Source organism: Gigantopelta aegis, chromosome 10, assembly GCF_016097555.1.
Source record: "Gigantopelta aegis isolate Gae_Host chromosome 10, Gae_host_genome, whole genome shotgun sequence".
Lineage (NCBI taxonomy): Eukaryota > Metazoa > Mollusca > Gastropoda > Neomphalida > Peltospiridae > Gigantopelta > Gigantopelta aegis.
In genome coordinates this window covers 57,536,989-57,559,732 of record NC_054708.1, presented here as the reverse complement: position 1 = coordinate 57,559,732, position 22,744 = coordinate 57,536,989, and the positions used below count along the sequence as shown (strand labels likewise).

Genomic DNA, 22,744 nt, shown 5'->3' with positions numbered 1-22,744 from the left:
CGACTGTATCCTGCTATACTTTTGTAACCTTTCGTGCATAAAATTATGGTACACTGATATCATTCCCACACGCCTTGTATTTTAATGTTACTGCTCACGCCCCCCCCCCCCCCCCCCCATTCTTGTTTTTTTTAAACAAAACATTTAACGCAACCCGACCAAAAACAAAGACGGTTTTAAACGGGTCGAGGCCGGGTCGTCGCCGCGCATTCTATTCTCTTGTTCCTCGGCATATCGGGATTCCATTAATATAAAAGTCGAACAACAACAACAACAAAAATTAAGATGAAAAAGAAGAAAAAAAACAAAAAAAACAAGACATTTTAATTTATCAATTCTGACAAGAAAAACGAGCATAGGATATTTTAAATGTTCTTTTGGTTGCATTCGACGTTCACTTCTGGGTTCTTTAGCCCGAGTACTCTGACTGTAAGAGAGCTAGACGGACATTTGGACATAAACACGCTCTCATTACAGTCAGAGACCAACCTATGTCTTTTTTTGGCAATTCCTGACTACCAAACGGTAGGTAACGAGTCCCGCTCTAATACCACAACAATCCTATGTTTGACGTCAAATACCTTTACATCAATCATTTTCGAGTTAAGTGATACCAAAAAATCCACATATTAATCACTAATACACATACTACAGAAAGAAACCCGACAGCACCCACATTCAGCTACGCTTCGTGACACTCCGTCGCAACAATTACAAAGCTCGGCGATCTATTTCGAAACTGGGCGATTCCGCCTTGCGCAGCAGTTTACAGGGGTCGTCTCATAAGAGGAGGCAGTACGTAGCACATACTTTGCCGTATCCTGTCGATAACACCCCAAATGTATCCTTCAAATTCAAAATGGAATCAATAATGTGTAATTGTTTTGGTTTAATGACGTAATGAAATCCAAATTCATCCAAAACGGCATTAGCCAACTCTTCCATGTTGTAACTTCGCTTGATATGAGACGGCCCGTGTAACTGCTGCACAAGGCGGAATCGCCCAGTGCGCGATCACGTGGTCTACGTCTCGAAATAGATCGCCGAGCTTTGCAATTGTTGCGACGGAGTGTCACGAAGCGTAGCTGAATGTGGGTGCTGTCGGGTTTCTTTCTGTAGTAAGTGTATTAGTGATTAATATGTGGATTTTTTTGTATCACTTAACTCGAAAATGATTGATGTAAAGGTCTTTGACGTCAAACATAGGATTGTTGTGGTATTAGAGCGGGACTCGTTGCCTACCGTTTGGTAGTCAGGAATTGCCAAAAAAAGACATAGGTTGGTCTCCGACTGTAATGAGAGCGTGTTTATGTCCAAATGTCCGTCTAGATCTCTTACAGTCAGAGTACTCGGGCTATGGGTTCTTGTGCTTCGATAAAATTTACTGAAGTAAAAATGGTTACGTCGATTTAAATCACGTTTTCATCGTAAATGTACCCTGTAGTGAAATACTTGAATGTCTCCTCTTGTCGTCTTTTCATTTAAACAACGATATCTGTAAATAAATTAAGGCAAAAACGTAATCGGCAGATCGGTTGATTTTGCTTACAACATATGCGAATTGGCAGCCATTATTGAAAGTTTGTCTAACCTTGCGTCACGGTGAACGTGGTTAACTCGTCATACGGAGGGGTGAGGTCAGGTGAGCGCGTTATCATTGTCCTACGTCCCATCTGCGATTATTGATGCGAAACGCTTGCCGATCACGCCATACAGAGATGTCAGTAGTTATACATCATATAGTAAGTGAGTGTACACGACACTACCATCAAAATGGAGATTCCTTTCACAAAGAAAAATATATTTAGTTTCCTACTTGTGGTGGTTTTCTACCTGTTGATTCGGGAATATGTTTTTTACAGGTAAGAATATGCCATTAATAACCATCAGGAGGTACTCTCTTTCCACGTTTTGTGTTTCTGATGTCGTTAAATATAGTACCGTGTAGTTCTTACAATATAGATGGTAACAAGGCGGAACTCTCCACGTTTTGTGTTTCTGACGTTGTTGCATAAATATAGCACCTTGTAGTTCTTACAAAAGAGGGGCCGTATGCATGAGGAGCGGATAAAACTAAACGCGGATAGCGGCGAAACGCGGATTGCTAATCGCGTTTAAATTTATTCGCTTTTTGGTATGCATAAACGTAAATGACGTCGCGAATAGCTATCCGGTGGCGTTATTTTTAGATTGAGGGAACTCCTCGCCGCGCATGGCATTCTGGAACCTAACGTTGCGCTTTTGTAAACAAAAGGAACAGTGTATCGTTTAATATTTATAAATAAATAAAATATATAAATACATTTATTTATAAATACAATACAATTAAATTAAATTAAATTAAATTAAATTAAATTAAATAAATTAAAAATTAAATTAAATTAAACTAAATAATAATAATACAAAAATAATAATGAAAATAAATAAAATTAAATACATAGTTATAAGAATTGTTTGTTTTTTTAAATATATATATAGCAAACCAGTTATTAACAGTCATTAAAAGTGCAGTATATATTTAGGAAGGGGTGCAAATTAAAAACAAATAATAATAAAATAGAGGCAAATACTCTTGCCGAATAAATGAAAAAAAATGGAGGACCAAGATATAACACCCAGCATACTAATAAAGTATAGAAATGCAGATACAGAGGGAAATAACTGGAAAACAGGTCAATAAATAAAATAGTTTGTTATGTTTAACGACACCACTAGAGCACATTGATGTATTAATCATCGGCTATTGGATGTCAAACATATGGTCATTTTTGACAGTGATAGAGAAAACCCGCTACATTTTTCCATTAGTAGCAAGGGATCTTTTATATGCACCATCCCACAGACAGAATAGCATATGCCACGGTCTTTGATATACCAGTCGTGGGAACAAAAAATAAAATAAAAAATAGGTCAAACACCAACCATAAGCGTCCTGGGGTGGGGGAGGCAATCTTCGAATTCGGGTAGAAACGAAGAAGACATTCGGGCAAAATGAGCTGGCCTTAAAACCTTTCTCTATGTATTTCAATCATTCTACTGACTATTATTTTTAACTGAACTGAACTGAACTGAACATTTATTTCTCTCAGGCCGTAATCCACGGCATATGAGGAACAATATATAATACAACAATTCACACTTTTTAACAAGATGACAGAGTAAAACTATTCACATAAGTATATCTACATAAAACGAACATGGGAATATAATTATAAATAATTGGTTTGGGTTTGCATACACAATAATAATACAATAAAGCTATGAGCCGGAGGGCTTGAAAGTATTCATAATATGTTTACAAAATATTGCAAGTTTTCGGAGGACACCAGTTTTTTTACAATTAAATAATTCGTGAAATTTATATGTGTTTGGTTTGGATCGATAATATTTCGGTATATATTGAAGTCTGAATTGGTTAAAATATGGGCATGTAAAAATATAATGGAATTCATCTCCGATGTCGTTAGTGTTGCATAAAAAACACAATCTATCATGTAATGGTTTACGTATCCATCTACCTGTCTCTATTGGAAGATTGTGGTTTGATACTCTAAAACGTAACAATGGGCAACGTAACCCATGTAAAAGGAAGGAACTGTTTTATTAACGACACACTCAACACATTTTATTTTCGGTTATATAGCGTCGGACATATGGTTAAGGACCACACAGATATTGAGGGAGAAAACCCGCTGTCGCCACTTCACGGGCTACTCTTTTCGATTAGCACCAAGGGATCTTTTATATGCACCATCCCATAGAGAGGATAGCACATATCACAACCTTTAATATACCAGTCCTGGTGCATTACCTGGACCGAGAAATAGCCCAATGGGTCTACTGACAGGGATCGATCCCAAACTGACTGCGCGAGCACTTTACCACTGGGTTACGTCCCGCCCCACTCCCCCGTGTAACAATGCGTGGTGATTCTTATACAGGCGTGTGTGCAGAGGGAGGGGGAGAGAGAGAGAGAGAGAGAGAGAGAGAGAGAGAGAGAGAGAGAGAGAGAGAGCCCTAGAGAGAGATGGGGGGGGGGGTGGAGAGAGGAGAGGAGGGGAGAGGTAGGGAGGGGTAGAGGGAGAGAGAAATAACAAAGAAATATTACGCGACAGGTAAATTCTTTACTCAACTTGATTACCTGCACTTGACGATGATAATATACTTTTTGTCCGAATTTATACAAATAAAGAATTGTTTTTTCATGTGGATTATGATCCCCACACCTACCCACACACCCCAATCCTACCACCACTGCAACAGTTTTCTTTTGGTTCAGTAAACAAAATGGACTGCATATTTATGAAAATAAACACCCAGTGAAACACACTTGGGGTTTTGTTAAAATGAATTACGGCATGCACAGTCATAGTCTAAAATATGTAGGCAGAACTCCCAAAAGAGAAAGGGAAACTGCTTTTAATACAGGGGCAATTTTCCGTTATCATTATTTAATAGCCATACAAAAGTAATATTAAAAAACTAAAAATTTAAAAATATTTTTAAAATCCAAATACAATTTATAATCTGGAATAAAAGTTAGATTTTAAAATGTCATCAGTATTATTTAACACGCATAAACAACTTTTAGAGGCATATCTAAGACATAGAGTGCTCAATTATGGACACAAGAATGGAACTTTTAATTTTAGTTTTTCATTAATTTGTCATTGCTTTCAGTCAGCTCTACAAAGATTTGATTTCCATTATTGTACCGAGTGTAATAACATTAGTCCATCCAACCAACTGTATCTTAAATAACTAGTGATGTTAACTACTAGTATTTACACTTTTAATACATAGGGACTTAATTCCATGCTACACGTATATATACTCTATTCCATGTTGAAACTTAAAATACGTTTTGTGTTTCTGATGCTGTTACATAAATATAGCACCTTGTAGCTCATACAAAACGGATAGTAACCAGGCGGTACTCTCTTCACGTTTTGTGTTTCTGATGTTGTTACATAAATATAGCACCTTGTAGCTCATACAAAACAGATAGTAACCAGGCGGTACTCTCTCCACGTTTTGTGTTTCTCATGTTGTTACATAAATATAGCACCTTGTAGCTCTTACAAAACAGATAGTAACCAGGCGGTACTCTCTCCACGTTTTGTGTTTCTCATGTTGTTACATAAATATAGCACCTTGTAGCTCTTACAAAACAGATAGTAACCAGGCGGTACTCTCTTCACGTTTTGTGTTTCTCATGTTGTTACATAAATATAGCACCTTGTAGCTCATACAAAACAGATAGTAACCAGGCGGTACTCTCTCCACGTTTTGTGTTTCTGATGTTGTTACATAAATATAGCACCTTGTAGCTCATACAAAACAGATAGTAACCAGGCGGTACTCTCTCCACGTTTTGTGTTTCTGATGTTGTTACATAAATATAGCACCTTGTAGCTCTTACAAAACAGATAGTAACCAGGCGGTACTCTCTCCACGTTTTGTGTTTCTGATGTTGTTACATAAATATAGCACCTTGTAGCTCATACAAAACAGATAGTAACCAGGCGGTACTCTCTCCACGTTTTGTGTTTCTGATGTTGTTACATAAATATAGCACCTTGTAGCTCTTACAAAACAGATAGTAACCAGGCGGTACTCTCTCCACGTTTTGTGTTTCTGATGTTGTTACATAAATATAGCACCTTGTAGCTCATACAAAACAGATAGTAACCAGGCGGTACTCTCTCCACGTTTTGTGTTTCTGATGTTGTTACATAAATATAGCACCTTGTAGCTCTTACAAAACAGATAGTAACCAGGCGGTACTCTCTCCACGTTTTGTGTTTCTGATGTTGTTACATAAATATAGCACCTTGTAGCTCTTACAAAACAGATAGTAACCAGGCGGTACTCTCTCCACGTTTTGTGTTTCTGATGTTGTTACATAAATATAGCACCTTGTAGCTCTTACAAAACAGATAGTAACCAGGCGGTACTCTCTCCACGTTTTGTGTTTCTGATGTTGTTACATAAATATAGCACCTTGTAGCTCTTACAAAACAGATAGTAACCAGGCGGTACTCTCTCCACGTTTTGTGTTTCTGATGTTGTTACATAAATATAGCACCTTGTAGCTCTTACAAAACAGATAGTAACCAGGCGGTACTCTCTCCACGTTTTGTGTTTCTGATGTTGTTACATAAATATAGCACCTTGTAGCTCTTACAAAACAGATAGTAACCAGGCGGTACTCTCTCCACGTTTTGTGTTTCTGATGCTGTTACATAAATATAGCACCTTGTAGTTCTTACAAAACAGATAGTAACCAGGCGGTACTCTCTCCACGATTTGTGTTTCTGATGTTGTTACATAAATATAGCACCTTGTAGCTCATACAAAACAGATAGTAACCAGGCGGTACTCTCTCCACGTTTTGTGTTTCTGATGTTGTTACATAAATATAGCACCTTGTAGCTCATACAAAACAGATAGTAACCAGGCGGTACTCTCTCCACGTTTTGTGTTTCTCATGTTGTTACATAAATATAGCACCTTGTAGCTCATACAAAACAGATAGTAACCAGGCGGTACTCTCTCCACGTTTTGTGTTTCTCATGTTGTTACATAAATATAGCACCTTGTAGCTCTTACAAAACAGATAGTAACCAGGCGGTACTCTCTCCACGTTTTGTGTTTCTGATGTTGTTACATAAATATAGCACCTTGTAGCTCTTACAAAACAGATAGTAACCAGGCGGTACTCTCTCCACGTTTTGTGTTTCTGATGTTGTTACATAAATATAGCACCTTGTAGCTCTTACAAAACAGATAGTAACCAGGCGGTACTCTCTCCACGTTTTGTGTTTCTGATGTTGTTACATAAATATAGCACCTTGTAGCTCTTACAAAACAGATAGTAACCAGGCGGTACTCTCTCCACGTTTTGTGTTTCTGATGTTGTTACATAAATATAGCACCTTGTAGCTCATACAAAACAGATAGTAACCAGGCGGTACTCTCTCCACGTTTTGGGTTTCTGATGTTGTTACATAAATATAGCACCTTGTAGCTCTTACAAAACAGATAGTAACCAGGCGGTACTCTCTCCACGTTTTGGGTTTCTGACGTTGTTACATAAATATAGCACCTTGTAGCTCATACAAAACAGATAGTAACCAGGCGGTACTCTCTCCACGTTTTGTGTTTCTGATGTTGTTACATAAATATAGCACCTTGTAGCTCTTACAAAACAGATAGTAACCAGGCGGTACTCTCTCCACGTTTTGTGTTTCTGATGTTGTTACATAAATATAGCACCTTGTAGCTCTTACAAAACAGATAGTAACCAGGCGGTACTCTCTCCACGTTTTGTGTTTCTGATGCTGTTACATAAATATAGCACCTTGTAGTTCTTACAAAACAGATAGTAACCAGGCGGTACTCTCTCCACGATTTGTGTTTATGATGTTGTTATATAAATATAGCACCTTGTAGCTCATACAAAACAGATAGTAACCAGGCGGTACTCTCTCCACGTTTTGTGTTTCTGATGTTGTTACATAAATATAGCACCTTGTAGCTCTTACAAAACAGATAGTAACCAGGCGGTACTCTCTCCACGTTTTGTGTTTCTGATGTTGTTACATAAATATAGCACCTTGTAGCTCATACAAAACAGATAGTAACCAGGCGGTACTCTCTCCACGTTTTGTGTTTCTGATGTTGTTACATAAATATAGCACCTTGTAGCTCATACAAAACAGATAGTAACCAGGCGGTACTCTCTCCACGTTTTGTGTTTCTGATGTTGTTACATAAATATAGCACCTTGTAGCTCTTACAAAACAAATAGTAACCAGGCGGTACTCTCTCCACGTTTTGTGTTTCTGATGTTGTTACATAAATATAGCACCTTGTAGCTCTTACAAAACAGATAGTAACCAGGCGGTACTCTCTCCACGTTTTGTGTTTCTGATGTTGTTACATAAATATAGCACCTTGTAGCTCTTACAGAACAGATAGTAACCAGGCGGTACTCTCTCCACGTTTTGTGTTTCTGATGTTGTTACATAAATATAGCACCTTGTAGCTCATACAGAACAGATAGTAACCAGGCGGTACTCTCTCCACGTTTTGTGTTTCTGATGTTGTTACATAAATATAGCACCTTGTAGCTCTTACAAAACAGATAGTAACCAGGCGGTACTCTCTCCACGTTTTGTGTTTCTGATGTTGTTACATAAATATAGCACCTTGTAGCTCTTACAAAACAGATAGTAACCAGGCGGTACTCTCTCCACGTTTTGTGTTTCTGATGTTGTTACATAAATATAGCACCTTGTAGCTCTTACAAAACAGATAGTAACCAGGCGGTACTCTCTCCACGTTTTGTGTTTCTGATGTTGTTACATAAATATAGCACCTTGTAGCTCTTACAAAACAGATAGTAACCAGGCGGTACTCTCTCCACGTTTTGTGTTTCTGATGTTGTTACATAAATATAGCAGCTTGTAGCTCTTACAAAACAGATAGTAACCAGGCGGTACTCTCTTCACGTTTTGTGTTTCTGATGTTGTTACATAAATATAGCACCTTGTAGCTCATACAAAACAGATAGTAACCAGGCGGTACTCTCTCCACGTTTTGTGTTTCTGATGTTGTTACATAAATATAGCACCTTGTAGCTCTTACAAAACAGATAGTAACCAGGCGGTACTCTCTTCACGTTTTGTGTTTCTGATGTTGTTACATAAATATAGCACCTTGTAGCTCTTACAAAACAGATAGTAACCAGGCGGTACTCTCTCCACGTTTTGGGTTTCTGACGTTGTTACATAAATATAGCACCTTGTAGCTCTTACAATATAGATAGTAACCAGGCGGTACTCTCTTCACGTTTTGTGTTTCTGACGTTGTTACATAAATATAGCACCTTGTAGCTCTTACAAAACAGATAGTAACCAGGCGGTACTCTCTTCACGTTTTGTGTTTCTGATGTTGTTACATAAATATAGCACCTTGTAGCTCTTACAATATAGATAGTAACCAGGCGGTACTCTCTCCACGTTTTGTGTTTCTGACGTTGTTACGTAAATATAGCACCTTGTAGCTCTTACAATATAGATAGTAACCAGGCGGTACTACTCCTCTAAAAATAAAGCATGTACAAAATAACTATTCACAGAATAGCGACCAACCAATATTGCTCATTAGTTCTGTTAAAGGGACATTCCCGACTTTGCTGCATTGTAAGATGTTTCCGACTGATAAAGTATTTCTACGATTAAACTTACATATTAAATATGTTTTCTTGTTTAGAATACCAGTGTCTGTATATTCAATGTGTTTCTGGTCGTCTTAATATTTGTAAGAAGCCAAAACTGGATTTTGTCTTCAAATAATTTCGTACGCACGAAAAAATCCTTTTTAGGAAATAAAACGAAATTTAACCTAGTAAAAATATTAGAACTATCAGAAACACGTTTAATATGCAGCCACTAATATTTTATGCAGAAAAATATATTTGATATGTAATTACAATCGTTAAAAAGTCTTTGTTAGTCGATAACATCTTAAAAATTGCAGCAAACTCAGGAATGTCCCTTTAACCCAGTTGTATGTATGTATGTATGTATGTATTTAAGAATGAATGAACGCACTGGCTCAGGAATTTTTTTTAAACTAAAAAATTATTATTTTCTAATTTTACCCAGGGATTTGAAATTGATTTTAAATTGACCGTTGGGATATACAAACTATAACTGTTTTTTGGTCAGTCTTGTTTTAAATTTATTTGGCTGTTTATCAGCCGAATACGATGTATTTGTTTTTAGCAGATTGTTAGGAAAAGGTATAACAAAGAAAGTTTTAAGTGAAAGTCTATGTATTCTGAAATATTGTACGATTCTGATCCACTGTCTGAAATTATCGAACGACCGGGTGGTGTGTTAATATCGGTCCCTGTTTCGACTGGCTTGTGGATTTTTGGAAGTAGATAAAATTTCCAGGTTTTTGATTGTGACCTGGCTTCTGAATATTTTACTTGTTTTGTTTTAAAATTAATAATGTGTGTGTGTTTGTGTGTGTGTATGTGTATATATATATATATATATATATATATGTATGTATGTATATATATATATATATATATATATATATATATATATATATATATATATATATATATATATATATATATATATATATTCTTCAAAAAAGGTAGGGGAACTATAATAACAATTGCCAACATTGTAAGGTATATTAGCTGTGGGGAATGGTTATATGATAATTGTGAATGAAAGGGACAGACCCTAGTTTTTAAACACTAAGACATATTGTTTACTATTATAACTGTTTTTGATAACTTAAATCATACTTCACTTAGATTTTATGGTTTAGATTATTAATTTCTGTACATTCGAAGTGTTTTTGGCCATCCTGGTGTTTTTAATATCACAAAATGCATTTCTCATATTTTTAAAAATGCACGTGCGTCTGAGAAGTAACAGTTATGGAGTCGAGTTTTAGTATATCTTTAGAGGGTATTTCACCATGTCAAAGTCACAGACTCGTGTTTCACTCAATTGTAACTGTATTCAAATGTGTTACAGGTTTGTAGATTAACTAAACTTAGTGTTAATTTTCATGGGTTGAAACTAGGGTATGTCCCTTTCATTGGGCAAACATTATAACCGGTAGTTCAGTATTACAGTAAGTTGTATGACCACTAAAGATCTTGAAGGACGACTGGGGTCAGAAGTGAAATTTGACGGGTTTTTTTATCAGTAATAGGTGATACCGTCACGATGTGTCAGACATTCATTCAGTCCACAATGGCCATTTGAGGGTGTCTGTTCCACTCCTCTTGCTGCGCCTGACCAAGTTCCGCTAACGTGGTCGGCGGTCTTTGACGTTGACGCAGTGTTGTAATTCCTTTATTAATTAAGTTCCCCTGGAAGCGTTTCTCTATTATCGCACGTGTGTGTGTCAGCGTTTCTCAATTATTACACGTGTGGGTGTTGTGTCACGGTGAAGTGATTAGCATATTGTGTAAACTAGACACCTAGAGATGAACTAATTAAGTGATCAGTTCTGGGTTGTTATTATTGTTGTTATTAATTAACTACTGCGGCAGTACATTTGTCAGCGTAGGTTAATAGTTTCCAAAGTGTATTGTGTTTTTGTTGTGTTTTCTAGTGAACTAAACGTGCTATAATAATATATACTTTATATAAGATCTTATCTCTGATCATACCTAGACGAGCCATACTAGGGTTTACCGCCCGTTACAGAGAGATCTAATAGATATACAGTTAGGAGAGATATTTTGATAACCGTGTTGCATTCAGTTACGGGTATTATAGAATCCCCGTGACAGTAGGTCAAAATTCAGCTGTGTCTATTTTATTTAGGGACCATTTAGATGTTTTGTGTAAAACTAGGTCGGTGTATACGCTCCAGTAAACCCAATAAAGGTAAACACGAACCAATTGTTGAGACGACCTGGACACGTGATGGTTTAACTGGTGCATAGCTCAAGTCGAATGGGAAAATAGTTCACCTTTTACGGATGGATAATTATGCAGCATGATGATATTATTAACGCAGTGAAATAAACCAGACGATGTAAAATCATTATATTAGATGTCTATGCTGGAAAAGCACTACGTTGATGTATATGTGTGTACATGTATTTATATACACTTCGGACATTTGTTTTTTTAAATTGAATGTCTGAAGTATATGGATGTGTGTTGTGCATTGTGTTTGCTGTGTGGGTTTGATGTGTGTGTATGTATGTATGTATGTATATGTGTGTGTGTGTGTGTATGTATGTATGTATATGTGTGTGTGTGTGTGTGTGTGTGTGTGTGTGTGTGTGTGAGAGAGAGAGAGAGAGAGAGAGAGAGAGAGAGAGAGAGAGAGAGAGAGAGAGAGAGAGTTTTGTTTGTTTGTTTGTTAATGCCTGAAAGTATGTTCTCATAAAGTGTATTCATACACCAAAGGATGTTAGTAGACGTTTTTCAACCTGGACCGATTAATATACGGTACTACACATATTTTAGAAATGATACTACATGTATATCTGTTGTTTGTTATATCACCACCACTCATCAGCATCATCATCATCATCAGTAACAGCAGTAGTGATAGTGTAAATGAAATGTAACAACGACAGTAGTAACAGTACTGGAAGTGATGGCTATGGTGGTTACCATAATAAAAAAATATTAAACTCCCAACAACAACATAATGTTAATATTATATCAGTGCTTGTAAGGTTTTTTTTGCTGAGGCTACACCTTTAAAAATAATACTAGTGTTATACTGCTAGTAGGGTTCCTGGTGTACTAGAGACATCAGTACTGCCTAACTATTATTATTATTATTATTATTGTTATTGTTATTATTATCATTATTATTATTATTATTATTATTATTATTATTGTATCCACCGATGAAAGGAAATATAAAAACCAAAGGAACAAAGTAAATAATATGAAAAAAATAGCTAAAGAGGAATTTGCAAATACGTTAGACAGTAAACTGATAGAATTGTGTTCAGAAAGTAAAACTACATGTTGAAAATATTTTAAATATATTATAAATAAACACAAACGTCAGACGGTAATTCCCTCATTAAAAGAACCAAAAACACATTTATTGGTTGCATTTCTATTGCTTCAGTAGATGGTACAAATAAAGAACTCCTTTCTCGTCAACCACGGTGTAAAGATAGATTTGAGTCATTAGTAATAAATGCAGAAGAAATATCGGATATAAATATACTAGCACCAAATAAGGCAATGGGTCCAGATGAGATTAGTTACAAACTACTTAAACGTATCATCCATTCAATCAAAGTCTTCACGTACATCTAAATTCCCTAACAGATGGAAGATCGCTCATGTTAAACCTCTCTTCAAAAAAGGTGACAAATGTTATTCTACTAACTATAGACCGATATCGTTACTAAGTTGCATTGGAAAAATATTTGAAAGAATTGTATTCAAACATTTATATAATTCCTTTATATCCAATGACCTTCTGTATAAATATCAGTGCGCATATCGCCCTAATCACAGTGCTGTTCATCAATTATTAGAATTATACTCCCAAATTTGTGAATCTTTGGACAAAAAGGAACACTTCTGTACTGTGTTCTGTGATATGTCAAAGGCATTTGACAGAGTATGGCACAGACGATGAATCCATAAACTTGAAAACTATGGCATAACAGGGAATGCACTAAATTGGATTAAAGATTATATATCAAACAGAAAGCAACGAGTCATCGTAAATGGTACTTTATCAAATTCAGGCATTTTAATGGCCGGAGTACCTCAGGGCTCAGTATTAGGACCTTTATTATTTTTAATTTATATTAATGATATTGCAGATAACCTAAACTGTGTACCGAGACTATTTGCTGACGATACCAACATAACATCTTCATCTAATGCTATCTCTTCCACTGAAAACAATCTTAACTCAAACTTATTAAAGCTTCACAAATGGTCCCCAAAATGGCTTGTATCTTTCAATCCAGATACAACTAGCGTTGTACTTTTTACAAAAGCAATCATACAGCCAAAACCTAACCTTGTATTTGGTACCAAAATATTAAACACAACATAAACTCATAAACATTTAGGTTTAACCTTTTCAGAAAATGCCAAGTGGACAACACATATTAATAATATTTGTAAATCGACTTCGGTAATGATTTCTGTACTCAGGAAATACAAATATTTATTAAATCGACAAACATTATTGAAAATATATATATATTTTATCCGCCCGATATTAGAATATGCATCGGAAGTATGGGATGGGTGTTCTTTAGTAGAGGAAGACAATATTGAAAAAGTACCATTAGAAGCCGCCAGATTAATCACGGGTTTGCCCAAATTTGCATCTAGAAAGGCTTTGTATTACGAAGCTGGATTAGCAACACTTACTTCCAGGCGTATATTCAAAAAGCTGTGCGCAATGTTTAAAATAATGAAAGGTATGGCTCCTGATTTTATTATACACAGTATACCACAAACAATTGGACAAAGATCCCCTTACATGCTAAGAAATCGGAATGATATTTCTCTACCCCCTGCTAGAACTAATTTACTTCAATCATCATTTATCCATTCGACAATAAAACTTTGGAACAATCTACGGGCTGAAATTCGAAATCGTCAAAACATATCTTCATTTAAAAAAAACAATAAAACCTGATGTCCCATGCGTTGCGCCATACTATTCATTTGGTATTAGAAGAGAAAATTATTACATACCAAGTTAAGACACAGGTGTAGTGATTTAAAAGCAGACTTATATCGAGTTGGTCTTAGCACCGATTCCTCATGCAGTTGTGGGTATAATTTTGAAAACAATTATCATTTTTATTTCATTTTATTTTGTTTATATTATTTCATTTTATTTATTTGTTTAGTAGTAGTAGTAGTAGTAGTAGTAGTAGTAGTAGTATATATGTTTTCTTTTTTATTCCAGTACCTTTCCCTCAAAACAAGCTGTTATTTTAATATATCATATATGAATTTAAAAATTGAAGGCGTTCTAGGCTCGGACTCAAATGAATCTTGACAACTATTTCTCTTTGGATTTTTTACTTTGATTTGTGACTGCAATGGTTGTGTGTATGCCTCAATATTCGACTCATAGTAATTTGTCATTACTTTTTCCGGGGAAGCATGTCTTAACCCCTAATAAAGTTCGCTAGCCACAGTTTATAGTCCAGGTGTAGATGGAGGGGGTGTCACTTTGAAAGGGGAATTTATGGGACTAGTATTTTTGTGTAGCTGACACCTTCCTGTAGTATGATCTGCCTGTTGATCGCACCAACTCTGGGGCAAAATACTAGTTTGACCCCTTTCTTTGATCTTACCCGGCCTATTTTACAACTTTTGTTTTTGCTATCAATGTGAAGGTTTATAGGCATTTACTCCATCTCCAAATAAGTTATATTAATAACCTTGGTACCATTGGATAGCTGAATCCAATAGCGTTCCAACTAATATAAACATTTAATCAACAATGCATGATGTATATACGAATACACTCGAAAAGAAACCCTACCCCTCAATTATTTGGCATTTTTGGGGGGGAAATCACATTTCGAATGATATAATTATAAACGTTTAGGGTCTTTGTCAATAATTTTATGTTTATTACCAGGGCCAATATTTCAGCAATAAAATGCATATATAGTGTGGAAATATCTTTGAATTTAGAACGCTACTAACATCAAAAACTAAAGTATACCCCTCATCTCAGAATTGGGTTATTTGGACACTCTGTAAAGTATGTAGCCATATATTTTCATTAAAACCAAAGCAAAGATTTGCTAAAGTGGTCTCAGATACACTGCAGATATATAGCTATCAAAACCAGGGGAGGTTACATACTTTCAGATTGGAGGGGTGGGTTGAGGGAGGCGGGGTGGTGGTTAGAGATAATTATTTTGGGAGGGGGGGGGGGAGGTGGCTAAACTACAAAAAAAAACCTCATTAACATTTAGGTTTTAGAGGTGAGTCCCTATATAAAACCCCAAAAAGGTGTCACAAAGGGACTAACACAGAGAGGTCCTAACATTGTTCTGTTTCAGCGACATGAAAAAATATGTATAATTTTAGCTGCAAATGTTTCAGTGGCAAAACGTGGCATTTGTAGGGTGTATACTACCAAATCAAATCCCATAGACTACAATAGTAACATATGTGGCTAAAACTCCTACCTGCAACGTATCAACCGACATAAACGCCACGGATATAAATACTACCACCCTTTACACTTAAAGTGAATCAGAAAAAAATGGGGGTCAAAATGCTCGTTTCTGAGATAACGGGTAGCGTCTATGACTACCCTAGTTTCGCACAAAATACGAGTACTTTTTTTTACAGGTACCCTATACATGTTTCAAGCACAAGGCTACTTGACACATTGGTACTAGATGAAATAAAATTGCACATTTGTTTTACCCAGATGAAATTATTATTTTTTTACAACCAACACACTCACATTTGTAACCAATCACAGGACTTGTGGTGTTCACTTCTCTATCAAAAGTTGGGTGCACCTCGAACTTTGACCCAGCCGGAAGTTATTTGGTTTAGTACTACCTATACTGATAACATACATTTTTCAATAAGTGTCCAGATATGTGTCTTTATGACAACCGGATCTGGTGTATTCTGACATAAACTGACAACCTCACTGAAACTGTTGTTTCTACAGTGCAACCTAATATAATGTACACCTCAAAAAGCATATATATTGCATATAGTTTTGTACAAATGCAATATGTCATATTAAACAACAAAATGTTTTAAAATAAAACTCCTAACGATATTTACTTTCAGTTGGGTGTGTGTACTCAGGTATATATGTAGAGATAGTCAGAGTACCTCTACCCCTTTAAAGAATTCCATTAAAACACATGCACTTGATTGACCCCTAGATTATGAAGACCTTAACAGGCACATCAAAGAAATATCAGTATTAAAAAAATACACTGTCTGAGGAAGGAAACACAAACATGACTGTACCTGTATGAAGTATTGACTTAATGTCCTGAACATTAGTGTTGGGAGGAAATCCTGTATGCTGGGTGTGGGTGTCTTCAAGTTACCAGGTGTGGGAATTTCAAATCCATCGGCCATGCTGAACCATCAAAACTATTGGCAGACACCAATATTCCTGACTATATTTTATTTATAGCATACTGTAGTTGGAGGTTTTAATAGTTGTGATATCTGGAATAATCATGCAGCTTTAACACATTTATTTTTGATTAATTACTGAAAAAAACTATTTTTAAATGACAAAATTACCCGAACATCTATTTTCTTGCATTATTTTCTAATCCGGATGAATACAATATGTACATTAGATGTATTCCTACAATCTGTAATCCAGCATTTTATTTAGCTAGTAACATTAGGTAATACAGCTTTAACAATAAAATAAATTATCAACTTAATCCAAGGCAGATAATCAAATCTGAAAAAATTGGTTCTGAATCTAGTATAAACTTAAAATGCTTTTTATGAGAGCTAACTAAGTGATTATTAAAAAAAAAATGATCTGGAGATCTAAGTATATGTTTAACAACCTTATTGTTATGTACAAATAAGAACAGAAGGCACAATAGTGACAACAAATTTAATTATGTTTTTGATAAAGTTTTTCTTCAAATTTACTTTAAATTTTGCATAAAACTACAAATTTGTCTAAAATATAACTTAGCACCCTATAAATATGTCAAAATGACAATAAAAATCAACTTCTTTACAAATTTGAGTTTTCAGAATTTCATACATAAAAAATTAACAATGTTAATGGAAACTAAAGACATTAACCCACTATTGGCACATGCTATTTTTAATATAAAAATAAATTGCTATTAAAATCTTAGTTCAGGTTGCCTATATATAATACCATATTTAAGAGCAGTTGTATATGGCAAGTCAAATACCATGTAAAAAGAAATTATTGAAATCTTTACAGTATGAATTATAGGCCAAAACCAACTTTTCTTCAGTGCTAACTTTGATTCAAACTCCATTCAGAGCCATGTACAGAGATTATTGTCAAGGTCAAGGTCATTGTGAACTTGCATGATCGAGTGATGGCTAATTAATCAACCAGTATAGTTTAATTAAATAAAATGACAAAATCATCATATTTTTTATTATGCACTGAATATGTGCTATAGGGTGTATACTACCAAATCAAATCCCATAGACGACAATAGTAATATATGTGGCTAAAACTCCTACCTGCAACGTATCAACCGACATAAACGCCACGGATATAAATACTACCACCCCTTACACTTAAAGTGAATTTGATGTACATGATCAAATGTAACATGTCTTTTGTGCTGTTTTTACAAATGCTTTGCAATAAATAATACGTACTACTTAAATGCATTTTTTTTGAATTCTGTTATCGAATGCAGATTCTTAAACTTGAGTACACCTACAGCAAACGTTCAACCAACTGCGAGGGTCCCCTCCCGTTTAAAAAAAAAAAAAAGTTCAGGGTTATATTTTCAAGTACCATGATTTTCATTTTTTTTAAATAATAATAATAATTATTATTATTTTAGTATTCTCTACACGTTATGTGATATAGACGTTCTCAGTAACTCCGATTTCTCTGTAAACAAAATTGTAATCAGAACAGAAACTACCCACTCACTAAGGAAATGTACTTTACGTTTCTAGGTTAACACTTTCTAAATGTATTTTCTTTCCTTTAGAGTATAAAACATCAGTCGAACAGAAATATAGCAAATAGCCACGCACGGTAGACTAAATTGAATACGTTTTAGTGTTAAGTTTGACCTAAAAATTCCGTGAGCAATGTGACAAACTTAATGATACAACAGTTTTCTCTTACCAAACGCTACACACATTTGGACAATGTATATATACTACTCAAAAGAATTTAAGGGTCAAAAATTTATAACCAAATAAGTTTCAGAGTGTATTAGATTGATGATGTAAACTACACCAATTTTTTTTTTTATTGTTCCATATTTACAAAAAACACACAAATAAACATCACTGTATACAAGAAAGTCACATGACATGCTGTCAAAGTTGAAGGTTGTCAAACATGGATTTTACACATTAGAACATTCGTTTAATAGTGTATGAATCCACCCCTGGCGCGAATACACTCGACACATCGTTGCCTCATGCTGTTGATCAGACGTCTGAAGAACTCTTGGGGAATGGCCTGCCACTCTGCCATAAGAAGTTGACCCAGATCATGAAGGTTGGCCGGAGGGGCATGGTTATCCCGGACTCTCCTGCCTAATTCGTCCCAGGCGTTCGCTATTGGGACCAAGTCAGGCGAATATGCTGGCCAATCCATCCTGGCGATACCTTGTTGTCTGAGAAAGTCCGTTACCACCCTGGCGCGGTGGGGTCTGGCATTGTTATCCTGCAGAACTGCCCCGCCGCCAATCTGCTGAAGGCCTGGGAGAACCAACGGCCGGATAATCTCATTCAGATAGTGGATTCCATTCAGATTGCCATCCACCACATAGAGGGGGGTCCTGTGGTAGATAGAGATGCCGCCCCACACCATGACGCTGCCACCACCGAACCGGTGACGTTGTCTAACGTTAACGTCAGCGAAGCGCTCCCCAGGACGTCTGTAGACACGAACCCGACCGTCGTTGAACTGGAGACTAAACCTGGACTCATCAGTGAACATCACTCGACCCCACTGAACACGTTGCCACCGCAGATGAAGCGTGCACCAGTGACGTCTGGCCGTTCTGTGACGTGGTAGGAGTGATGGTCGAACAGCCTGGCGACGGCAGCGTAGATTATTGGCTCTCAGACGATTACGTATGGTTTGATCAGACACTCGAGTTCCAGTCGCAGTCCGCAGATTGTCACGTAATCGGCGTGCAGTGGTTGTGCGTTGACGTAGAGCCATATTGGTGATGTAGCGGTCCTCTCTATTTGTAGTGCTTCGGGGTCTTCCCGAACGTGGACGATTTCGAACAGAATTCGTTGCTTGCTACCGTTGCCACAGTCGGCCAACGACACTCTGACTGACACCAAGTCTCAGAGCAACATTTCTTTGCGTATTGCCACCCTGAAGCCAAGCAATAGCCCTTCCTCGATCTTCGATAGTCAGTTGAAGTCGTACCATTGTCGAATTTGGAGTGTGCACCGTACACGAACGCAAGCTCCAATTATACGGAAATTCAGCATTGGGAACATGGAATACACGTGCAAAGCGTGCAAATGAAGCGCTTTGTGAAAAAGCAAGTTATGGGCACTTAGCAGACCTTTCGCTTTCGCCCTAATATACGTGCAAATGTAAGCATGTTTTCGTCATTAGAACTAGTCGACAGTGTCAATGACAGTGGATTTTAATTCATTTATGGGTTGCTTAGACCCACTTTCGTCAAAATGGAACAATACCATGCGTGACATTATGGTCTAGCTAATATAATTGACATTCAGAAAATAATGTCGAAAATATCGTCTGACCCTTAAATTCTTTTGAGTAGTATATATATTATTGCCCTCGAGGATTTTTTTTTTTTTTTTTTTTTTTTTGGACCCTCCACTGCATTCATTTAAAAGTATTTTGCTCTGTTCAGAAATGTATTGCGAGTTATGGTCTTTAATGTGTCAAAAGACTATAATTTAGTCATTAATTTGTTTTATATAGGCAACCATTCCTAGTACACTTTAATGTACTTTGTATTAATAATTAAAAATCACTAATATCTATAAGTTAAAATATTCTTTAAAGTAAGCTAGTGTCACGCATTCTGAGTTTCTAGGTTACCACAAGTATTTCATCCTTTAAAAGTAAGACACAGTAAATTGCGAACAAAGTACTGTTTGTATATAAATGTAGCAAAGAGTCTCGCTTGACACACTCAACAGAATAGGTTTTATGTTTGAAGTATTAGTACTGTGGTCAGTACGTACTTGCAAAAGAAACATACTCTCCTGATTGAAATTATATTACTTAAGGTCATAGATGACACCTGTTATTTCTATAGGTAAACAATCTCTCACAGACTCCACGAAATCTGGAGTTTCTATGGTATCGCGTTAAAATAGTCTCGCATGGTTGAAAATTCAGAATGTGTTTTATATTTGGAAAGTAAGCGTTTAATCCAAAAGTACTTTGACAAAGAAATATACTCCCATCAGTGAAATTAAACAAAATAATTTGAGATTCAGATATCAGCTGTGATTTCTATAGTGAATAGAAACTTAACCATGACATAGCAATTTTTAAATGTATGTTAATAGTCCACAGAACGGCAAAAAAAATGTCAAGTCAGTAACTCGTGGGTACCGGTTTAAAGTTAAATCTCATTGGTCAATAGTAACCTGTCAATAATTTTTAAGTTGTTAGTTATTGTTAACCGTTTCCAACAAAACTGGTGAACGCAAGTATTTTCACAGCATAGTATATAATTTTCAGTATCTTAAACAAATAAGGATAAACTAGTATTTGCCATTCTTAATTTTGACATTAGATTGTCTTTTAGATATCCTTCAAGAAAATTAATTGAATCACCTACTGTGCTTTATTTGGATTTTATACGGGCTTACCTAATGTTGTTTCAATTTGGTTTACCTACTGTTGTTTCACTTTGGATTATATACTGTTGTTTCAATTTGGAATACATACTGTATTATCTGTTTATTATTATATCGGATTACACTCTAGTTATATCACAAATAATGACAATAAAGAAGTAACGAATTAAATTAAGCTTGCAGTGTATAAGTAATATGTATTATAAAGGTAGGAGTTACAGGGTCAGCTCTGGGTGAGAAAACAATTTTGCCAAATGATATTTAAATTAAAATTACATAAACCTTTTTCACTATTTTTAAAAACCATTTTAAATAACATTTTTAAAAGGTATTTACCAATTTAAATAAATTTGTTAATGTTTTAACAATTATTTATGAATTTAAACAAAATTTGTTAATGTTTCAAAAATTATTTTTCAATTTAAATAAAATTTGGTCATGTTTTAACAATTATTTTTCAATTTAAATTAAATTTGTTAACGTTTTAAACAAATATTTTACCAATTCACAGTTGCCAGAATTGTCTACTTTTCACTATGGTGCATTACTTTGCCGTATCCACCCATGATTATCTACTGCCGTGATTTTATATTTGGAATACCTACTCTGAATATGTACCAGGAAACACCCTAGTTCATGCAAATAAAAAAATTAAAGTATTTCTTACAGTGTTTTGTTAGATATATAAAGAGGTATAACCAGAATTACCTGTGGTACACAATTATACTGCTATCTAGTAAACTAGTATAAGACTAATGTTTAAAAATATAACAAACCAGCGTTTTGTGACACAATCTATTTATTTCAAAACGTTTGTATAACAACACATAAAGTGGATACATGATTGTGTACAATATTTAACATATTAGTATGTGCAGGAAATACAAGGCGGGCTACAATATCTAAAATATTTACATCTAAAGTTATAAACGAATACATCATTCTGTAATGTATCTTTACTAAACTGATTCACAATATCGCTCATCATCAGGTCAGTTTTACACTTTTGTAACAAGTAATACAAACAATAGAATCCACACGTTTTAGCGTTCACGGTTTGAACGGATTTGTTATCGTACACGTAAGATGAAGAATGTCAGTAGTATAAGGGCCTTCCTGGGGCCATGACCTACTTTCCGTGACCTTGACCTTGGTGTACTTGGCAGGTGTGAGTCATAGTGGTGTGGTCTACTAGGGTGAACGCTCGCCCGTGTCCCTGACCGACTTAGGTTGGTACTGATGTCCTTGGACTGGCCCTGACCGACTTAGGTTGGTACTGATGTCCTTGGACTGGCCCTGACCGACTTAGGTTGGTACTGATGTCCTTGGACTGGCCCTGACCGATTTGTTTAGCATTGATCGACTTATAAGGCAGTGACTGGTATACCTGGGCAGGTGTGCGACCTTGGTGTAAGTCATAGCCTTGACGTACTTGGTGTGTGACTCGTCGCCTAGCCTTGACAGGGATGGTGTAGGATCCCAAATTGCTACTAATGGGAAAGTGCAGCGGGTTTCCTCTCTAAAAGTGTCAGAAGTATGTTTCACATCCAATAGCCGATGATTAATAAATCGAGATGCTCTAGTGGTGTCGTTAACCTACCACTTCTAAGGACTGCCCGACGCGAGGTAGTGTATTTAATTTTAGCGCGCTGAATGATGAATGGTTATCACTG

General features: G+C 35.9%; 1 protein-coding gene across 1 annotated transcript in view; it reads left to right on the top strand.

Annotated features, from left to right (window-relative positions):
• Nucleotides 1-1,642: 1,642 nt before the first annotated feature.
• Nucleotides 1,643-22,744, top strand: part of LOC121383135 (NXPE family member 1-like) — a 61,765-nt gene continuing 40,663 nt past the window's right edge. Inside the window, exon 1 of the mRNA XM_041512947.1 lies at nucleotides 1,643-1,862. Coding sequence (XP_041368881.1) covers nucleotides 1,774-1,862 — 89 coding nt within the window. The 5' untranslated portion in view covers nucleotides 1,643-1,773. The remainder of the gene's footprint in view (nucleotides 1,863-22,744) is intronic.